Here is a 20,552-nt window from a genome sequence, read left to right on the forward strand (position 1 = left end):
ATCAGCGGCACCCCCAGCCTCGCTACGCTGGGCAAAAGCCACAAACAATTTGGCCGTTCCCAAAAGAGCGGAGCCCTGTGAGCCCCATCCATCCCAGCTGAGGATCACCCACCGGATCCGGAGGAGGATCCAAGGTGGGCTGGGGGCTGCTCCCTGGGTCTGCCAGCACAGCCAGTGACCCCGCTGCCACCGGGGGCTGGCAGGGAGCTGCCTGCTCAGCCCTGCCTGGCTCCTGGACCTTTTGGCAAACTGGCCCAGTAGCCAGACCCGCTCCCACCACCTCTGCCAGGAGCTGCGGCGGGCAGGCGGCCAGCACCAGTGGGAGGGGAACAGATTGTCCGCAAAAAAGCGCGTCAGTCCCCGAGCAGCAGCTCGGAGCAGGATCTCCTGTGGGTTTATACCCCAGTTTGCTTCAGCCCGTTGGGAGGGTTTGGGGGACATGGTGTCCCCTGCACAGATCCCCTGGGGTCTGGTAACGCGGGTGCTCACATGGGGTGGGATGCATGGCTGGCATCGCACCAGCGGGTCCCTCCTCCGCTGCCCATCCCAGGGCAGGGAGCAGGACCTGCCTCCTCCATGACCATGTGGAGCAAGAGCTGCCAAGAGGAGGGTGATGCTTTACTGGTGGTCGGGCTACCGGTGGCTTCCCCCAGCGCCTCCGTCTCAAGTCCCCACTGCTCAAGTGAGGGACACCCAAGCGGGGCTGGGACGGAGCCGGGCTGCGGCATCGGGAGCGATGGCAAGATGAGCCAGGAAACCCAGAATTAAGCTGATGCTTCACCTCCAGCTCCTGCTGCCGTGACAAGCAGAGGTGCCAGCAGCGCTGTTTAAGGACCCTTCGCCAACACCCTCTCCAGGTTTCTCAGCTCCCCTGGCCCCACCCTGGGGATGAGGGGGGCAGAAGAGGTGAGCCCCCACCCCAGCAGAAGAAGCTGGTGGGCTGCCAGAGCAACCATGCTGCCTTTGGAGCTTCCAACAGCTGCCGGTGCTCTGGCATCGCTCCAGCATCGCGATGGTCTCACCTGGCCCCCTCCCCAAGCATCCCACCCTGCCAAGGGACAGCCCCAAGAAGCACTCAACTGAGCACACGTCCTCCCCCTGGCACAGGTGAAATGAATACTCGGCGAGCAGCAGCTCACCTGCTGCTCCTGTTCCTGCTAATTGCAGTGTTCTCACTTCACACTGATGTGCTTGATAAGATTAGTGATTACGGAAATCTCATATGGCAATTGGATCGAATCGGGAGCTGTGTGAGGGAAATTGGACTGAGCTGCAAATAGGGATTAATTATAACCTGGCAGCGGTGTGGTCTGACGGTTTGGATATGTATTTTTATGTATTGCCCAGTGTGACCTCTGGCTTCGTCACAGGTGTGAGGGCTGCTGAGGGCTTCACCTGCAGCAAGGCTGCGCTTGCTGCCCGCCGGGCTGTCACAGGCTCGGGCAGGGGATATGGGCATGACAGACCCCAGGCTGGCACTCCTGGTGCTGTGCCGGCACAGATGAGCACGGCCAGCGGCATCTCCCCAGCAAGCTCAGCCTGTCGGAGCTCCCTGCCCTCCCTGCTCTCTGCCGTTATCTCCATTACCATGGCAATGCCAGCCGAGCTCCCTGCAGCATGTCCAGCCGATCTCTGGGCACTGCCTCTGCCATGCAGGCTGAGTGGTGATGGCAGACACGGCCCCACGCCTGGCGTGCACCCCGCTCCCATTGTGCCCCGCCAAGCCCAATGGCTCCGGAGCAGGCAGGGGCATCAGCACAGCCTGGACAGGCCACGGAGCTGCCACTGCCCTGGGAGAGCGGAGGGAGGGAGGTGGAGATGTGTCCCTTTGCCAGCACCCAGAGCATCTCCCAGCCCTCCCCCACCCCGGCACTCCAGGTTGGGCCGGGTGCCCCTGGCCGCAGGGGGACCCCTGGGCTCAGCCAGAGCCCCCTGCGTGGGAGCCAACGTGTGGGTGCAGAGCACAGACCAGCCCGTGGCCCTAAATGCTGTATCGATTGGCGCCCGTCTGCTCTGATATTAAAGGGTTTGCCAGCAGCTGCTGGCGTTTAACAAATCCTCCTGTCTGCTTTGTTTATGCCGGTTTTTTCCTTCCCACCTGGGCCTGTTTGATGCTTTGGGCATTTTGCAAACATTGTGAAGGCAGCATTTAAAACTCCAGCAGGCAGCTAACAAACAGCAGGTCACTGGAGACAGAGCAAAGAGGCAGGGAGAGATCCCTCACCCTGCAAAGCAGCATCTGCCCTCGTCCTCATCCATCCTCACAGCCATGCGCTCCCCCGATGTGGTCCTGCGTGCTCCGTACACCCACCCTGGTCCCAAGCCTGTGCTGGCTCCAGGGACTTGCATTAATTTCTCCTCTGCCAGAGGAGATGTGGAGGGAGAGTCCGAGGTGATGTTTCCCGTCTGCTCGCTGCCTTTCCCTGGCTGGGGAGGCAGGATCTGCCCCCAGGTCCTTGTTGGATTGCCAGCCTCAAAGTAGCAGAGCAAAGCTCAAATGAAACAGCAAAATACACAGGGAGCGTGCACCCTGGGGCTGGCAGTGACAGCAGCACTACCTGCCCTGGGGACACCCCAGCGGCTGCTGCCACTGCCCTGCCGCCTTATAGCGAGCTGCCAAGCGCCACAGGGCTGAAAAGGAGCTGCAGGTCATCCCTGCTTGCAGCGGACCCCTGGGTCTCCCAGCCCGGGGGTCCTGCGTGCCCTGGAGGAGCAGGGACCGCTGGCTGGCAGGATGCAGCCCGTGCCTGGCCCACGATGCTGGGGTGCAGGAGCCTGGGAGGACTGCAAGGGGGGATGGCTCTGCTCCGGCTTTCTCTCTCACCCGATGTGACTAGAAGGGATTGTGGGATTCAGTTCAGTTCTGTTTTCCTCGCAGTAACAGTGGGAGTCTCTTCTCTTTGCTTTAAACCAGACACGCTGCCATGGAAGACAAATGCTTGCAATAAAGCAAAAGAGCGTGCACGCCGGGGAGGCCGATGCTCGCGTGCAGCCGGCACTGCCTGGGGCACGCTCGCCGCTTCCCTGCCGCACACTCATGCCCACCCCACGCCCCTGCACACCCGGTCCCACACCCGGCACATCCCGCTGGCCAGTCCCAAGTGCCCAGAGCCCCACGGCCCAGTCGCTGTGGGCACCTAGCCGGCCCCAGAGCAGGACCCTGGTGCAGGACCCCCTGTGCAGCCCCCACCCCCTCCCACAGCTGACAGTCGGCGGTGGGCACGGGGCTGTTTCACTGCTCCCACAGCTGCAGCCTCCACGTCTGCCCCAGGAGGTGGGGGGCTCGTAGGGGCGGCTGCCACCAAGGTGGGGGGCACACGGGCGCTTGGCAGAGCCGTGGCCCCGCTGCAGGGCACTGATGGGCGGGGGGGTTTCACCCTGGGTGGGAGCTGGGTCGTAGTGGCCCCAGAGGTTTTTCTCACCCTGGACGGTTTTCTGTGCCGTCTGATGGCCAGATGCAGTTGCCTGTTTGCCGGCCTGGTGAGTCACGTCCTGGGGGAACTGTCGCACTCGAAGGTGGACGGTCGCGCTCGCCGGTAGCCAGCCCATGGCACGCAGCGGTTTGACACCTTGGCCACAGCAGGCATCACGCCCCACTGCAGCCCCCCAGCACGGCAGGTGCTGCGGTGGCTTCGATGCCCACCTCCGGCACTGAGCAACCCCCCAGCCTCTTGCCCCTGGCCCCAGCACGGAGGGAGAGAGACACACACCCCCCCTCGGCGCTGGACCGGGCAGCCAAGGGTTGCCAGGCAACGGGAAGATGCTTTTTCTGACCAAACCGGTAAATCGGCAGCTGAGTCGGAGCAGAGCGGGATAGGGGAGTGACATGGCTGGGCTGGGGCTGCACGGGGGGCACTCGGGGCTCCCCCAGCCCAAAGAGCATGCAAAAATCTGGGGAGGAGAAGCAGCCATTGCAGCCCCACTCAGCCAAAAGCTGCTCCGGCCCCAGCCACTGCTGAGGACCCCTGAGCATCAGCTGAGGACAACACTCAGACCCAGGACCCCCTGCTGGGTTGGGGGACAGGGCAGGGACAGGGTGTCCTCCTGCGGGGACACCCTCGCTGGCCTCCTCCCTGTGGAGCCCTGGCCCTGCCACATGGCCCGTATGAGACTGAACCCCTAATATGCCCTCTCCCTCCCTCGCCAGCCATCACTTACGCAGCTAAATGAGCTCCAGGCAATTTTCTCAGAAGTTGAGCCCTTGCATCGTGGGAACACAGGACTAAAAATAGCCGAGGTCTGTGTGCGTGTCTCACCCAGGTGATTCTTGCTCAGGAGATAAGGGTAAAGGAGGCAGCAGCTGCCACCGGCTCCTCCACATCCAGCCATCTCCCTGCCTCTGCCTCAGCTTCCAGCATGGATCATGCTGCCCAAATGTGTGCTGTGCCACCCCCGGCACAACCCACGGATGGCTGCAGCCTGGGGACCCCCGGCCAGAGAACCCCCCAGGCAGGGGAGAGCTCCCAGGGCTCGAGCATCCCTCGGTGTGGGCAATGCCGGCGCTGGGCAGAGCCACCCTCGCTCTCTCGCCTTCAGCCTCCAAGGGCTGTGCTTCACTTGGGCATCCTCTGTCCTGAGGGGCTGTGTTGTGCAGGGGGGTTGTCTCCCCCTGCTCCCCACCCCCAGCCACCATCAGCATCTTCCAGTTCAGAGGCTCATCTCCGCCCGACCCCAGCCCTCCCAGGTCCAGCCCAGGCTGCAGAGAAGAAGCCGCATTTCCTTCCCACAATGAGTTGATTACAAATTCAGAGTTAAATCTTCCCCCACAAGATGCCCCTCTCCACCCCAGTGCTTTGAATGTTGAACACTTTCCAGGGATTTTTCGTGTGTTCAGGCTGACCCCATCCACTCTAGCTCAGACTAACTTAATCAGCCTCATTTTATTACTAACTGCTGTAGCTTTACACCTCTAGAAAAAGCACTACTTAAATTATTGGCACCTGCCAAGCTCTCGCCACGCTGCTTTCTCTGCCCCTGTGGGGGCAGGAGGAGAGAGGGCGGATCTGTTTAGTGCTCCCAGCCTTTATTTCTACCAAAAATGACAAATTATTAGAACAGTGGAAATTAGAAAAATGGCATTTGGGTAACAGACAAACCTCCCTCTCTTTTTTTTCCAGCAGCGTCTGGTTAAAAGCAGATCTGGAAATGGAAGGAGGGGGAGAAACCAGGGTAATCATCTGCTGAATGCCAACAGCCAGGCAGGGGGTGTCCCTGGAGGGGCAGGGGAGGGAAATGGTCCAGGGGATGCCCCGAGAGCAGCTCATCCAACACCCACATCACCCATGCTGTGGAACACTTGGGAGACACGTCCTGGCAGAAACCGTCGGGTTTATTTTCACACCAAAACACTGCTGGAGCAGATCGCCGCCACCACACAGGAGCTGGCCGGAGGTGCCAGGGTTCTGAGCAGAAAAGGGCTGTGAAGCTCAGAGAGCAGCAGGGAGGGCTTCCACCCCGCACTGCCAGGGGGTCAGAGCTCAGCTGTGCCCCAAAGAGCCACCCAAGGGCAGCCCTGGGGCTGGGGGGTGTTGGGTGCCCAGGGAGCGCAGAAACATCCCCGCATCCTTAACCACCAGCATGGCCAAGGAGGAGCGCTGGGGCCAGGCAAGGAGGAGGAAGGTCTCCTGTGGGGTGTGGGAAGGGGCTCTCCCTCACTGCAGCCCCAGCCCCACGCAGGAGATGCTCTGGCTCAGCTCTGCCCCAGCCACCACAACCCTGGGTACCCCCCAAGTAGGAACAGACCTTTCCCCACATCCCCACCTCTCCCCAGGAGATTTGCTCCCACCTCACCCCACAGCTGGTCGGCAGCACCAGGAAAGAGCTGCTGAAGCGCTCTGAGCCCCTGCAATGCTGTTGGAAAAGGGCAGCACCCTCAGGAGAGCAGCTGCTGCCCTGTGGTTGGGCAGTCGGGGGCGGGGTCCCACCTCTGTTCCCCCACCCCTCTACCGCACAGGGAGCCAGCAGGGAAGGTAACAGGGCTCGGGGATGCCACAGCCACGGCAGTGAAAAACAAAGGGAACACCTCAGGGGAAACCAGGAGCCAGGGCACCACTTGCATCTGTTTTAGAAATTACTTTATTGCACTAAAAAGGGGAAGTAATCTGTAAATAAACATTCCATTCATGTATTAATATATTTTTTCTCCACTCCAAAAATGCATCATTAAATCCAGCCACAGAAATATCAAAGCAGGAACAGTAGAAAAGAGCTACAGGGGAGGAAAGACGCAGCCAGGCCACAGTCCTGGCTCCCACATCACCCACCCACTCAGCACAGGAGCAGGGCTCACAGCAGCATGTCCCAGGGCTCAGCAGGTGGCCACATGCCACTTGGCTCCAGCAAGGCAGCCCTAGGACAGGCCAGGGTGGGGGGGACAGACAGCACAAGCCCCCAGGCCCTTGGGTCTCCCCCCACCCACCCACCCCCCGGGGCCAGCCCCAAGCCAAGGAGCAGCCTGGGACCCTGCTCTCAGTATCCCCCTTCCCCAAAGGCACACAGCTTTGCCATGGGGGATGTGTCACCCCCCAACCCTCTCACAGAGCACCAACATCTTTGCCCAGCTCCTGTTCCCCCTCTCCTTATAGCCTGCTGGGTCCCCCTCACCCCAGCAGTGCTGGGGTCCCAGTGGTCCCTTGCAGGCGGAGCACCCCAGCAAGCAGGGGGGGCTGGCAAGGGGCACACCGGGCTGTGGGGCAGCAGCCAGCTGTGTAGTGTCCCCTTCCTGCCCCAGGTCTGCTCAGGGGCAGGATGTTTGCCCCCAGCCCAGGGATGTGACCCATCTCCCCCTCTGCAGAGCCCACATCTGCCCCCCCACCCCCACCCCAAGCGAGCCTGGGCACTCGGGGGCTGGGGAGCGCCCCTCATGTTGGCTCCTGGGGGAGCAGTGAGAAGCCTCAGGTGGGACACCCCCCCACCCACCCACCCCAAAGGAGGGACGTGTCTGCTCCTTTACATCCTGCACGGTTTGGTTTCAGCCACAAGCTCAACAAACAGCCACGATCACCCCAAATCCCCCCGACATGCAAACACCACACTATCAGAACCATGCCTCGCGTACCTGAAACATATTTACAGACAGAAGTAAAACACGCTGGGAAAGATCAGCCTCAGATATAAATAGCCAACACCGAAATGTGCCATCTGTTGCAAAGGACAAGGAAGGAACATCAACTGCCACCGACAGAGGTTAACACAGAGGGACACGTGTGTGCGTGTGTGTCCACGCGTGCTGCAACAGGCAGGGACAGGAGCGCTGCGAATTCTGCTCCCTTCCATGGAAACATGCAGAGCCCGATGCAATGGGTAACACCACACCGAACAACAACAAGGTTTATCCACCCGCAGAAGTGCCCTGGCCGGCATCTCTCCCCCGCTCCCAGTGCCTCCGGCCGGTCAACCAGGATGGCAGGGAGGGATGGGAAGGGGTAAGAGCATCTCGCTCCCTGCCAAAGGGAAACTGCTGAGCCAGGGACTGGGGGAGCTGGGTCTCGCTGGGCACAGGGGCTTCGTAGCCCCACAGGAGATGTCCCTCCTGCCTGGCGGGAGCAGCCGCTCACAATCCCCCGAGGCCCCACAGGTGAGGGAGGGCAGAGGGTAGGGGGTAGGGGAGCCTCAGGCTTCCCCCCTGCCCAGGGACACCCGGGGATGTCCCCAGTACCAGCCAGACTGCCAGCACTCAGGGAGAGCTACTCCTGCCACCTTGGCTTTTGTCAGCAAGCAGGGCTGCTGGGACACTGGCCAGGGCCACCTATGTGCCCAGGGCGAGGGGTGCCAGGCCCCGCTCCCCCCCCCCCCATGGCAGTGCCAGCCCCCAGCATCTCTGTCCTGCAGGCAGGGGCCAGGCAGTCTCCTGGATTTGGTCAAACCCAAAGCCCCTGAAGCTCCACGAGCTGTTTCCCTCTGGGGATCAGCAACAGGGGACACTGCTGGTGGGAGCAGCAGGGGTGCCCTCGGAGGCTGTGGGTGTCAGACCAAGCATCTGTGCACATCTGCACAGTTCCACAGAGCTGGGAAGAGCCCAGGAAAGGTTCAAAACCCACAAACCTGACTCATCCCTGACGGTGACCTCCCTTGGCCCCCTCTTGGGTCACCTCTGCAGTATTTTCGCAGTATTTTCTCTGCGGTTTCCAAGACTAGAAACTTGTCTTTTAAGTTAAAGCTCAAATAGATGCTATCACCTGACTCCAGGAGCTGGGGCTTTGAGAGAGGTGGCAGTAAGTATGCTACAGAGATCTACCCACCTCCAACCTTCATGCTGGCCAGCTGGAGACCATGGGCACCAGGGAGGGAAGAGCCCAGCAGGTGACACACATCCTTCCCAGCAGAGATGGGGCTGGTGGCTCCCTGCTTCCTGATGGGCTCCAGGAGACACAGCCCCAGGAGGAAGCAGAGGGGAAAGGCTGTGGCTGCCGGCCCTGCTGTGGGAGGGCTGCAGGCAGCACCGCTCCTGGGGACCCCCACACTGCGCCACAGCCCCATCCCTCCTCCAAGGGGCCCTTCCAAACCCTCCTCCAGTGGGGCTGGGGGACAGGGCCAGCCTCCCTGCCTCGCCCCAGCCCCACAGGCAGGCAGGCTCCCTCGGGGGCTGGCAGCAAGCACCTACAGGCAGGACAGGAGGGTGGTGAGTGGCAGCTCCTTCTCCCCCAGCAGCACGTCCCGCTTAAGGCTGCTGCCCTTGTTGACCACCTTGAGCTTCAGGGACATCTTCCTGGCATGGCCGGGGCCCAGCCCGTCAAAGAAGAAGTCCTCGTTGAAGATGGGGTTGCGGCTGTTCTTGACAATGGTGCTGCGCTGCTTCTGCAGCTTCCCGGGGTTGAGGCACAGCGAGACACAGCAGTTGATGCTGCGCACGTCGAAGAGGGCATCGTAGAGGTCCTCAGCAGAGACAAGCCGCACACGCAGCCGGGCGTTGGAGGGGTCGTACTCAGCAGCCAGGCGCAGGCTCCCACCCCGGCTGAGCCGCAGGCTGTGCTCCCGGTCACGGCCGGGCGGCAGGTCCAGGGGCAGCAGGGCAGTGGGCGGCTGCCCCCCAGCCGGGGCACTCCTGGCGCGGCGCTGGGCGCTGGGGCTGGTGTCAGCTGAGCTGTCATCGGTGGACAGGGAGCTGTTACGGGCCACCGAGTGCTTCAGCTTGATGACCTTGGACTGGCTCTCCTGGCTGAAGATCTTCAGCAGGGAGACCGAGCGGGAGAGCAGCGGGGAGCCGAAGGGCGAGGACTCGGCCGAGGAGCACGTGTCGCTCTCGCCACCACTGAAGTAGCGGCTGGGGTGCATGAGGGCTGCGCCCAGGTCAGTGGGTGCCCGGGGGCTGCTCTCGCCGTTGAGCTTGGCTCTACGCTGGGTGCTGGGCGAGGTGGCCGGCGAGGGGCAGAGGCTGCTGTGCTCACTGTGGAAGAGCGACTCTTTGCGCCGTGTGTGGGGGCTCTCCACCAGCGTGGCGAAGCCGTAGGAGGTCTGTGCCTTGGGCACGTAGGGCAGTGACATGGCCGTCTGCGCCTGCGGGTCCACGTTGGTGCCGAAGGCCCCCTCGGCCGTCCAGTCCTCGGCACTCTCGATCTGGATGATGTGCCGGCCGGCGGCCCGGGACCGTGACCGGCTGGATGGCCGGGGGCTGCGCGGGGACTTGCGCCTGGCCAGGTCCTGCTCCGAGGCAGAGGGGCCCAGGGTGGGCGCTGGGGGGGTCTCAGAGCCCTCGGCCTCAGCAGGTGCCGCGCTCAGCTTGGGCGGGATGAAGAAGTCGGGGATCTTGTCGGGGGTGAGGACGTTACTGTAGCGGGACCCCCGCGGGGAGTCCTCCGAGCCCCGGGACCCGCCGTTCTCCGCCACGCCGCGCAGCCGCTCCAGGAGCCACATCTTGCCGCCGGGTGCGGGGCTGGAAAAGACCCGAGGGGCAACGCTGTCACCGGGGCCGGGTACCGGCAGCCCGGAGCAGTTAGCCTGGGGGGCGACCGGCAACACCGAGAGACCGGGACCCGCCAGCCCAGGGGGAACGTGGACAAGGATGGGAGGGACCCGGCCGCGCCGAGGGGCACCGGGACCCGCCAGCCCGGGGGAGCGGAGGGAGGGGGGGGGAACCGGCCGCGACGAAGGGCACCGGGACCCACCAGCCCGGGGGAGCGGAGGGAGGGGGGGGGGAACCGGCCGCGCCGAGGGGCACCGGGACCCGCCAGCCCGGGGGACGGTGGACATGGCGGGGACCGGCCGCGCCGAGTGGCACCGGGACGCGAGGGACACGGCACCGCCGGCCCCAGCGATGGGACGGGGCGGCCGCGGCTCACGGGGAGCCGCTGCCAGACGCGACGCGACGCCCGGACCGACCGAGGGAGGGACCGATCGGCGCCGCCGCGAGCGGGAAGTTGCCGAGAGCCGCCGCACCTGAAGCGGAGCCGCCGCCGCCGCCGCAGCCCGGGCGGGGCGGGCGCGGACGCGCTTTTATACGGCGGCGGCGGCGGCGGCGGCTCCGCTCCTTCCCCGCGCCGCCGCCGTAATCCTCCGAGCGCGGCGCCCCCGCATTTCCCCGCGCCGCGCCCACCGGGATCGGGACCGGGATCGGGACCGGGACCGGGACGCTGATGCTCGGGGGGTGCGGGGCCGCGGGACGCCCGGCCGCTTACCCACGGGAGCGCCGGGGCTGGGCTGGGACTGGGGACAGGGGGCCGGGGGCTGGGGTGCAGCAGCCCCATGTCCCCCCCTCCGGAGTCCTCCCGCCCTAAGCGCGACCGGGGGTCGATGCCGGCGGGGCCGAGCCGCCCCCCCCGCCCCGGCGGGGCTCATCGAAGCGCTGGACAAAGCCAGCAGCTCTCAGGGCGGCTCGGGGCTCAAGGGCTCGCTGAGCGCCTGGAGTGGTTTAACACCGAGCCTGGAGGAGTCGGGGGAGGCAGTGCCACATGGCATGCATCTCGCCAGCACCCACCGGGGACAGCGCTGGGGCAGGATACGGCCCGGGTGGTGCTGGGGACACCGGTGGAAAACCATCAGGAACATCCATGGGGCATCACTGCGGGCCCCCAGTGTGGCAGGGGAGGGACAGGAGGCTCAAATCCAGGTGATCGACCTCAGCCCAGGTACCGGGTGGGTTTATAGCCTCGGGGACAGGGATGCACCGTGGCACGGACCGGGGCCTGGCTGCTGCCCTGTGGATGCCGGCGGGCTGCAGGGATGGCATCGTCATCCCACAGCGGTGCAGGGCTGTGAAGAATGGCTGGGAAGGAGAGCCTGGCGTGGTGGGCTCCTGCTGCGGGGGCTGCTGCAGCCAGGCAGCGACTGCCAGAGGTGGGAGGTCTCGGCTCCCTCCGCATACTGACTCCGAGCTGATAAAAAAAAGAGATAGCCAGCCCTGCCGAGCCCGAGCGAGGGCCAGCAGCCAGCTCTGCCTGCACCTGGGAAAGCTGGCAGGGGCGAAGGTCCCCAGGGCCTGGGGGAACAACCCTCCTCCCTCTCTGGAAGTGAATTGCCCTCCCCTCTCCCTGCACCCACTGGTTTCGCCACATGCCCTCCACCTCCCGTGCCCAGGCCTCCCCCAGCAGCGAGTGGGTGGCCCTGGCAGGGTGAGCGCTCTGGGTTATGGACTTGCTTGGGATGTTGCTCTGCCTGGGAGCAGTGGCTCAGCCCAACTGCAGACCCTCAGCAAGAGTGAGCCCCTTGCACAGTTGCCCCTCACTGGCACGGGACCAGACCTGGGGGAAGGTGCTGGGACCCTCTGAATGGGGCATGTGGGGAGCAGGAACCAGCCAGGACCTGGAGGGGTCTGGGCAGGAACATGTCTGGGGCTGTGGCAGGGAATGGGGATGGTGGTGGCCCGGCTGGACCCTGGGCTCGACACTGCAGTCCTCAGTCCCACCAGGAAGAAGAGGGCAGATGGAGCCCAGGAGAGGAGGATGAGGCTGACAGGAAGGGGAGGCTGGTGAACAAAAGCTTGGTGTTTGCTTTTCCTCCACCCTGCACAACGGTGAGTAAACAAGGTGCAGCAATGGTTGCCGTTCTCTCGAGATAACAAAGGGAGCTGGAGCTGGGCCAGCCCTGCCTGCTCAGCTCGGGGCCAGGTCTCGGGGCACAGAGGGAGCAGGGTGCTCGGAGCTGGCAGCTGCCTGCATCGAGCTTCTCTGGGTTCAGCTTGGGGCAGGACGTCCAGGTTTGAGGCAGGAGAGGAGCTACAGCGGTTGGGCGGAGAGACGGAGATCCTGGATGCCCCATTTCCCAGTGAAGGGATGGGATGGCAGGGGAAGACCCCGTGCTCATGGCCGGCGCTGGCACAGGTGCTCACATCTCAGGCACCTTGGGGACATGGGCTGGGCTGGGAGCATCCCTTCCCGGCCGTGCAGGCAGGGCCTGGCTCCAGCCCCACTGCTGGCACTGCGCTGCCACAGCCACGGTGTGCGGTGGGAGCTGCCAGACCCCAAGCAGAAATGGGCAGGGCCAGCAGAAAACCAGGTTTCCAGGGCCTCCAAAATGGGCTGTGGACCCTCGCTCAGTGCCCAGCAGTGTGGAGCCAGGAGGGGTGTCTTTGCTGGCCTCCCCCTTGTCCAGGGCTCTCTGTGGATCTAGGCAGCGTGCAATGCTGGGAGGGGACAGCTCTCAGGGCTCCAGGCAGAGTGACAGGGAGCGGGACAAGGGGTAGGCAAGATGGAGAGGGGTCCTTTGTGCTGGGCTGGAGGCTGCTGGAGGCTGCCGGAGGCGTGTGGTGCCTGGCATGGCCTGGGCATGGCACCGTGGGTGAGTGATGCCTGGCTGGGAATGCTGGCAGGGCTGGGGACACTTGGTAGGGCTGGGGATGCTGGCAGGGCTGGGGATGCTGGCAGGGCTGGGGACACTTGGTAGGGCTGGGGATGGTGGCAGGGCTGGGGACACTTGGTAGGGCTGGGGATGGTGGCAGGGCTGGGGACGCTGGCAGGGCTGGGGACACTGGCAGGGCTGGGGATGCTGGCAGGCCTGGGGATGCTGGCAGGCCTGGGGATGGTGGCAGGGCCGGGGACATAGGCAGGGCTGGGGATGCTGGCAGGGCTGGGGACAGTGGCAGGGCTGGGGATGCTGGCAGGGTTGGGGACGTGGCTGGTGGAGCTGGCAGCGTGCTACCACCTGCTGGAAGCTGAGAAGGAGAGAACCCTGCGAGGGGAAGGGGCTGGTGCCAGGACTCCCGGGCTGGAACAGCCACCAGCAACACACGTGTCACTGCCCAGGTCACTCCACCATCGACCAGCCTCGGGTGGCCCCCTCCTCCCTGCCCCCGCCCAGCAAGGACCAGTCCAGAGTCGAGTCGTGCTGGGGTGCAGAGCGTATGGAAAGAAATCCAATTTCAGACAGGAGCACTCCCTGGTGCTCTGACTGCATTATTCATGTCCATGCTTAACTCAATCAAGGCCTCATATTTGTTTGAATTTTATTTTTTTTTCAAGAACACTGCTGTGCTGCTCCCAGCCCACCTCCCCCTGCGGGGTCCTGCCCTCATGCCAGGCGGCCATGGGGTGCTGCCCCACAGCGGGACCTTCTCAAGAGGGGTCACCAAGCCCCTGCAACACAACCCTACGACCTGGGGCTGGGGGCCAGAGCCCCCAGCACCCCGTGGCCATTGGCACCGCACACCAGCCTCAACCAAAGTGGTTAAAGCCCTAAAATAAACACCCCGCCAGCCCTTCAGGCACCTCCTGGCAGAATCCCCGGGGCCGAGGGGCCACGCAGAGCCAGCAGCAGCCGGTGGAAGGCGTGGGTGTCGAAAGTCTGGGCTCTCACTGCCTTTTACTGCCTCTGCCATTGAGGGAACGGCGCAATTATCTTTGCAGATGCATTACTATATGACAAAAAATAGCAGCTGAGATGGAAGCGCCACGTCCCTGTAGGCATTCAACTATCAATGGAAAATTACACATTCATTACCGGGCTTTATTTAGGGGCTTATTTTATTCATTGACTCAGCCAGCACCCAGCCATCCCAGCAGCTCTGTCCCAGGAGGGGCCATCCCCAGTGAGGGCTGAGGGTGTCAGGGTGGTCCTGCTCTCCGAGGTGGGCGCTGGCGACAGCATCGGGACAGGCTGCCAGCACCCAGCTGGGGCAGGACCCCGGAGCTGGCCACTGCCAGGGTCGGTGCTGGACCCGCAGGGGGGCTGCTGCCCACCCAGTGCATGTGCCCAGCACTCGCAGCCCAGCCATGCTGCTGGCTTGGAAAGCCTCCCACCGCCGGGTGCCAGCAGCACCGGGCAGCCTTCTCCCACCTCTGCCAACTCCAGCCAAGCGCCTTTTCTACCTGCTGGCCGTGCAGCGGGGAGCCGTGGCCAGGTCCACCGTGGGGGTCTCACTCCGCTGGCTCTGGGCTGCTCAGTGCCCACCTGGCTGTGGCAGCAGCTGGCTCAGAGGTGGGTGGCTACATCCCACCCTGGGCAGCAGTGGGAGGTGAGCCTGCAGGCAGCTGGAGCAGGCAGGGCAGGGAGATGCTGGGTGTGAGGAGGGGATGCCATGCAGGACCAGTGCTCTGGGGCCAAGCCCTGGGTGCTGCAGCCCCTCTGGAACGGGGGGGGGGGGGGGGGGGGGTGGGGGGGAGATCCACGTGCAGAAGGGGGACAGGGTGACACAGTGGAGCAGAGACAAGCGTGACCATCCAGGACAGGGCATGCTGCCACCACTAACATGGGACCAGCCAAGAACTGGTGGTGATGGAGATGCTGTCCCAGTCCCCCCTGCATCCCTGGCCCCCTTGAGCCCCTGGGCACAGGAGGCAGCAGCAGCCATGTCCCAGCACCGTGCTCAGGGGCAGCATGAACAACCCGGGCACCTTGTTCATTTCCAGGTTTAATTAGAAATGTATTCCAAACCACAAACCCACGCTGAGCGCTGGACACACTGGAGATGGGGCCGTGTATGCCATAAAAACCTGGCAAAGCCCTGAGCCAGCCAAGGGGGTCACCAGGGACCGTGGGATGCCTCTCCTCCTGCATCCCCAGCCTTGAAAGCCAGTGCCGGTAGCTCGCCCCTGCCCTGCGCCTTCCCTGCAGCAGCTTCGTCATAGCCCCAGCCTGGGGAGGGCTGTGGGGGCTCGGGGCCGCCGGGAGCCTCAAGTGGCAGCCGCTCCTGGGGAGAATCCAGCTGGAAGTGCGGAATCAACAGTGACATCCAGCAGCACCGGCCTCCAGGGGCCATTTGTGCCCAGCCCCATTGGCAGAACCAAGCCACCACTGACGGGGCGCCCCCATGGACAGGGGCACCCCCCAAACGTAGACAGGAGAGAGTGAGGCAGGGAGTTGGGTCCTGAGTAGCAGCTCTGGGCAAGAGGCACAGCTCTGTGGGCAAGGGGCTGGTCCCCTCACTGCCCCTCATATACCTGTGCACGCACGCAGACATGCACACACACACACACACGCACATGGATACACACATGCACACGGATACACACACACGCCAAGCCTGCTTGCCCCATCTCACTCTGAGCACCCTGGGACAAGGCTCCTGGCACTGGTCCCAACCCCCTTTGCTCCACCATCATCCAGAGACCAATTCCTGGCATCAGGATGGAGCTGGAACCAGCACGGGGGCAGCAGCACCAGGTGGACAGTGCTGGCAGGGGGGCTGGCAGTACCAGTGGCTGGGTGCACACAGCCCCATGCAGGCAGGGCCCCCAGGCAGGAGGGGGACAGTGCAGCCCCACAGGGATGCCCACCGAGGCCCCCTCCATCACTGGGGTGAGCTGGGGGCAGCCCTGGGCAGGAGCAGGCACTGCTGCCCGAGCTGGATTTGGGCTCCATCCCTCTGGGCGAGGCTGCCCACCAGCTCCCACCTCGGCAGCATTTCACCTGCACGCGTGGAATAAACGTCTGTGTCCAGCTGGGCAAGGGGCCCCACGTGGACGATGGAGGGGAGGCAGCGGTGGAGAGGGGGGGCCTTCGGGGCCAGGGACCTGACACCCTGTTGGGGAGGGGGATAGGGAGCCTGACCCTGGGGTGTGGGGGGGGCTTTGCCTCCCCCAGAGGCCAGGCACAACTGCAAGAGGGGAGTGCAGATGGGCCCCAGCTTCACCCCAGGGCTGGGGTGAGTCCGGTGCCAGGGGAGTGGGTTGGGGGCTCACGTACCCCCAGGCATCACTGCTTCCTCCGGACAACCTGGCGGAGGTGCAGCTCGCTCTCCGCGGCCACGATCGGCTGCTCATTCTGCCGGTGGTGGCTGATGAGGTGGCTGATGCTCTCAAACAGCACATCCTTGGTCCTCACCTGGGGGCCGGGGGGCACAGCGGTCCTGAGCCCAGGAGAGCTGCCTCCCGCACAGGATCCCCAGGCAGCCCCTGGTGCCTGCCCAGCCCGTCTCCTCCAGCACCCCTCTCCGCCTTGCCTTACCCCCGTCCCCCATCACCCACGCTGCGCCCTGCCCTTACCACTCCCTCGGGATCCACCAGCAGCAGGTGCTTGGGCTGCCCGCTGTGCATGCCGGTCAGCACGTACTGCCCCGGGTTGGTGAGGCTGTCCCGCACCAGGAAGTCTCCATCCATCTGCAGGAGCCTCTCGGCATCCCGCCGGCTCATCTTCCCGTGGTACCACGGCTCCCGCCTGAGCTGCTCCTCCGTGGGGGCGATGGGGGCCTTCCGCGTGGGGGGGGCTCGGCCACTGGTCCTCGATGGGGGGGCTGCTGCCGCCCCCTGCAATGCACTCGTGGAGCCTCAGGGCATCCTCGAAGGGCCCTGCGGGAGCCAGGGAATGCAGAGCATCACCCCCCCGAGGCATGAAGCAGGGCTGGGGGGCAGCAGAGATGGGGCCAGGCCAAGCAGCGGCAGCAGGACCCAGGGTTACAGCCAGACCCAGCTCCGGGCTGGATCCTGCTGTGCCACAGCTGCCCTGGGCACCACGCTGCCCCCGCGCCCAGGCATGGAGGGGACGGCAACCCCCTGTCTGGCACAGCTGCCCCCTCCACAGGGCCAGGCAGACGGGATGTCCACCTGCAGCTCTGCCCTGAGCAAAGCCCCGCTGTCCCAGGAAGGTCCTGGCTCACAGCCCCCAGTGCTGGGGGCACGGCTCTGGGCTCAGTCAGCACAGGCACTGCCGGGGCTGCGGCACGCAGCTGGGCAGCCCACTGGCACAGCTTGGCCCCTCTGCAGCAGGCAGGTTCTGCGACAGACACCCCCCAGCACGGTGGCTTACTCATATCAAAGAGGTCCTTTTTGGGGCTCTCCTCCGGCACCCCACGAGCTGCCGCCTCCGGCTCCCAGGCATCTAGGCTCTGCGTGTTCACGTACATGTGCTCCTCGTAGTCCCGCGGCCCCAGGGGGTGGCCGTCCGCCTGCAGGTACCCGTCGCAGGGCTGGCCTGCGAGGACCGGGCATCACCGCCGGCCCGGGCAGGGTAAAGCCACAGAGACCCCTGCTCACGGGTCCCAGGGTCCCCCCGAAAGCAGTACCCACCCTGGCTCTCCAGCTCCCAGGGTGGCCCCGGCTGGCTGCTCTGGTCCCGCCTGGCTGCAAACCCACCCTGGGGAGATGAGACAGCGGAGGGTGTCAGGGGGGACCTGCCTGAGACCCCCAGAGCAGGGCCGGCAGCAGCCCCAGGGGCTCACCTGGCTGGGGGGGATGGAGCCAGATGGCTGAGTGCGGATGTGGCCCAGGACTGCGCCGTGCCGGAGCCGGGAATCGATCAGTCCCCCTGGAGGTGGCTCCTTCCCCGGGATGCTGTTGTAGTAATCGTGCTCAGATGCTTCTTCATCCTCCCCCCAGGCTGACTCCTCCGCACCCAGCGCCCTGCAGCAGGGACAGACGAGCTGGGGACACCCTGCCCAGCTCAGACCCCTCCCCATACCCGGCGGGGACGGGGGCTGCCAGACCTACCCCCAGCCAAGGGAGGTGCCCAGGACAGGGGGTGCAGGGCTACCATGGGGGCCCCCCCGCTCCCCTACCTGTCTGGGGGTACCACCACTTTGGGGGGGCTGTGCAGGTACTGCTTGAAGCGCAGCTCGAAGGCCTGTCCCACCGTGCTGATGACGCTCTGCGCCAGCCCCTCGCAGCACTCCAGGATGTGGCAGGCTGCAGACAGACGGCTCGAGCGTTTCCCCACAGCCACCACCCTGCCAGGACCACCCCGAGCCGCCCCTTGTGCCCCCCACGAGTGACCCCTCCTCCAGCCCATCCCTCCTCTGCCACAGAGCTCCAAGGGCTAGATCACCTCTCTGGTTGATGGGGTCCTTGGCGACGTAGGCGACGTAGTCCGTGGTGTCCTGGGGGCACAGGGGGAGCTCAGGACCCGTATTCCGCTGCCGTGCGGGGAGCAGGGCTGGGAGCACGAGGGCGAGGGGACGGACTCGACCCCAGCCCCCCGTCCTGCCCCGGGACCAGGCTGCCCCACAGTTTGGCTCGGCCGTAGGATGGGCAGCCCCCGTCCCCCCATCCCCTGAGGGACCACAGCCAGGGGAGGGCCAAGGTGCGCGTGCCTCACCGTGTCCCCACCAGAGGCAAAGGAGATGGATTGCATGTGGTGGTTGGCGATGATCTGTGGAGGGGACACAGCCCGTGGCAGGGGTTAGTGTGGGGGCCGACAGACCCCCTGTTCGCAGCGGGAGGTGGCAGGGCCACATCCCTGGGGACAGCTCTCACCTGGCGTGTGGTGGGGATCATGAGGTTCAGCCCATCAACGGAGATGTTGACAGCGATGCTCATGCCAGCGAAGCGGAGGTTGCTCTTGCCCAAGATGGAGAAGAGGGCTTTGTTGGGAGCCTGACAGGGGGAGAGGACTGTGGGGCGATGCAACCCACCAGGACCAGGCTTCCTGGGGTGAAGGAGGGAAAGAGGGGTGCCCGAGACCCCAGGCTCTGCCCCATGAACCAGGCAGGGACCCCCAGCACCCTGTCCCATGGCCTCAGCTCACCCCAGGAAGGAGACCTGGGAGGGCTGGGCTGGGTGGAAACTCACCTTCTTCTTCCAGATGCCCTTCACGCCCGGCACCGCCTCGTACAGTCTGTTGATGGCTTCCCTGCAAGCCACAGCCCCCAGCTGGGTTACCGCTGCAGACCCCCAGCCCCTTCCCAGCTGCTTTCCCCACCCGTGGCTCTGCAGGGTCTGGGGGCATCAGCCCCCGCAGCCCGGGGTGCCGCAGCCTCCCCGCAGCGCTGCCCCACATCATGGCCCGTGGTACGTAATCCTGGCCGGGGCCACCTCCCTTCTCCTCTTTCCACCCATCGATCCGCAGCAGTGCCCTTCGTCCGCGTCCCTGCGTGCAGGCTGGCTCCCGTGGGGCAGGGACCCCCAGAGCTTGGCGCCTTGCCCCCCCCCTCTCGCAGGGACCCAGGGAGGGGGAGCACCCAGGGCCACTGGGAGCTCTGGGTGGCATTGGGGTGCGGGAGAGCAGGACCACAGGGCCGTACCTGGTGACCTGTGTCCGCGTGTTGAAGTCGAGGGACCTCATGGAGCGCAGCACCTCGATGCATCCCATGTACTGCGGGGGGGGGGGGGGGGGGGGGGGATGTAGGGGGGACACACACGGTCAGAGCAGCCTCCCCCAGCCGCTGCCACCAGCGATGGAGAGGGGCCGGGGGGAGCCGGGTGTCAGGGTGAAGGGCCCCTTTCACGTCAGCTCCAGGGGTCACACAGCACCGTTTCGCCCCGCACCCCGAAATGCCCCATCGCACGCCCAGACCCCAGGCTGAGACCTGACAAACTCATCAGTGCACTGTGGGGGATGCCCCGGCCGCTGCTGGCTCCCGGGGCCAGACACGCCCCCCCCCCCCAACCCTGTCCCATCCCGCTTCGGGGGGGCTGGGCCGAACCCCCAGGACGTGTCGGGTCCGGACCCCCGCACCGGGGCGAAGGGGCCACGGGTGCACCGGCCACCCCGGACCCCCCGCCCGGTTCCTCCGCCCGCCCCGCGGCAGAGCCTGCCCCGTGGGGGGGGACGGGACGCACACGCCACCCGCGGCGGGGGGCTCTGCCCGCGGCCCCCGGCAGGAGCGGCCGGTCCCGCCGCGCCCCGGCCACGCGTGGGGCCGTGGGCTCCGCGCCCCCCGCGCCGGGCTCGGGACTTACCCGGACGATGTAGGAGACGCCGGGCCCCAGCACCCGCTCGTCGGGGTGCAGCCAGCCCTGCGCCGGTTTGCGGATGAAGCTGCCCTTGCGGCTCCACTCCTCCGCGCCGGGCCGCGCCGCCCCCCCCCGCGCCGCGCGCCCCCGCCGCCCCCCGCGCGCGCCCGCCCGCCGGCCCCGAGCAGGGCGCGGCGCAGAGCGGCTCGCAGGCGCCCAGCACGGCGGCCAGCGCCGAGGGGGCCCCCGCGCCCCCCCCCTCCCCCCCCCGACCCCCGGGCCCCCGCCAGCTCCCGGCCGGGGCCGCGGCCGAGGAAGCCGCCGGGCCCGGGGAACTTCCACTGCGGCATCCGCGGCAGCAGCGCGCAGAAGGTGGTCCCGGGCTCCGGCTCCTCGCCCGCCGCGGGGCACGGCCCGGGGGCTCCGCCGGTGGGCGCGGGGGCCGGCGACGGCATGGGGGCGGTCAGCGGCTCGTCGCGGAAGCGGTCATACTTGGGCTCCGGGAGCATGCCCGGGGCCGCTCCGCTCCGCTCCGCCGCTCCGCCGGCTCCCGCCCCCCGCCCGCTCCCCCGGGGCCGC

The 20,552-nt window shown here is 65.8% G+C and overlaps 2 protein-coding genes across 2 annotated transcripts; both read right to left on the minus strand.

Moving 5' to 3' along the window:
• Positions 1-6,092: 6,092 nt before the first annotated feature.
• C2CD4C (C2 calcium dependent domain containing 4C) lies at positions 6,093-9,863 on the minus strand. The gene has a single exon (XM_040591853.1). It carries the CDS (start codon positions 9,850-9,852, stop codon positions 8,599-8,601), a length of 1,254 nt encoding a protein of 417 aa, XP_040447787.1. The 5' UTR covers positions 9,853-9,863; the 3' UTR covers positions 6,093-8,598.
• Positions 9,864-14,766: 4,903 nt separating this feature from the next.
• Positions 14,767-20,552, minus strand: SHC2 (SHC adaptor protein 2). Its single transcript, XM_040590682.1, is given in 15 exon segments — positions 14,767-16,191; positions 16,353-16,571; positions 16,573-16,655; positions 17,113-17,277; positions 17,373-17,439; positions 17,525-17,705; positions 17,861-17,987; positions 18,127-18,178; positions 18,397-18,450; positions 18,555-18,674; positions 18,870-18,930; positions 19,322-19,392; positions 19,980-20,145; positions 20,147-20,224; positions 20,226-20,552. Coding segments are annotated over 15 exon segments (1,830 nt in total). The 5' UTR covers positions 20,483-20,552; the 3' UTR covers positions 14,767-16,062.

Source organism: Falco naumanni, chromosome 4 (assembly GCF_017639655.2).
Source record: "Falco naumanni isolate bFalNau1 chromosome 4, bFalNau1.pat, whole genome shotgun sequence".
Classification (NCBI taxonomy): Eukaryota; Metazoa; Chordata; class Aves; order Falconiformes; family Falconidae; genus Falco; species Falco naumanni.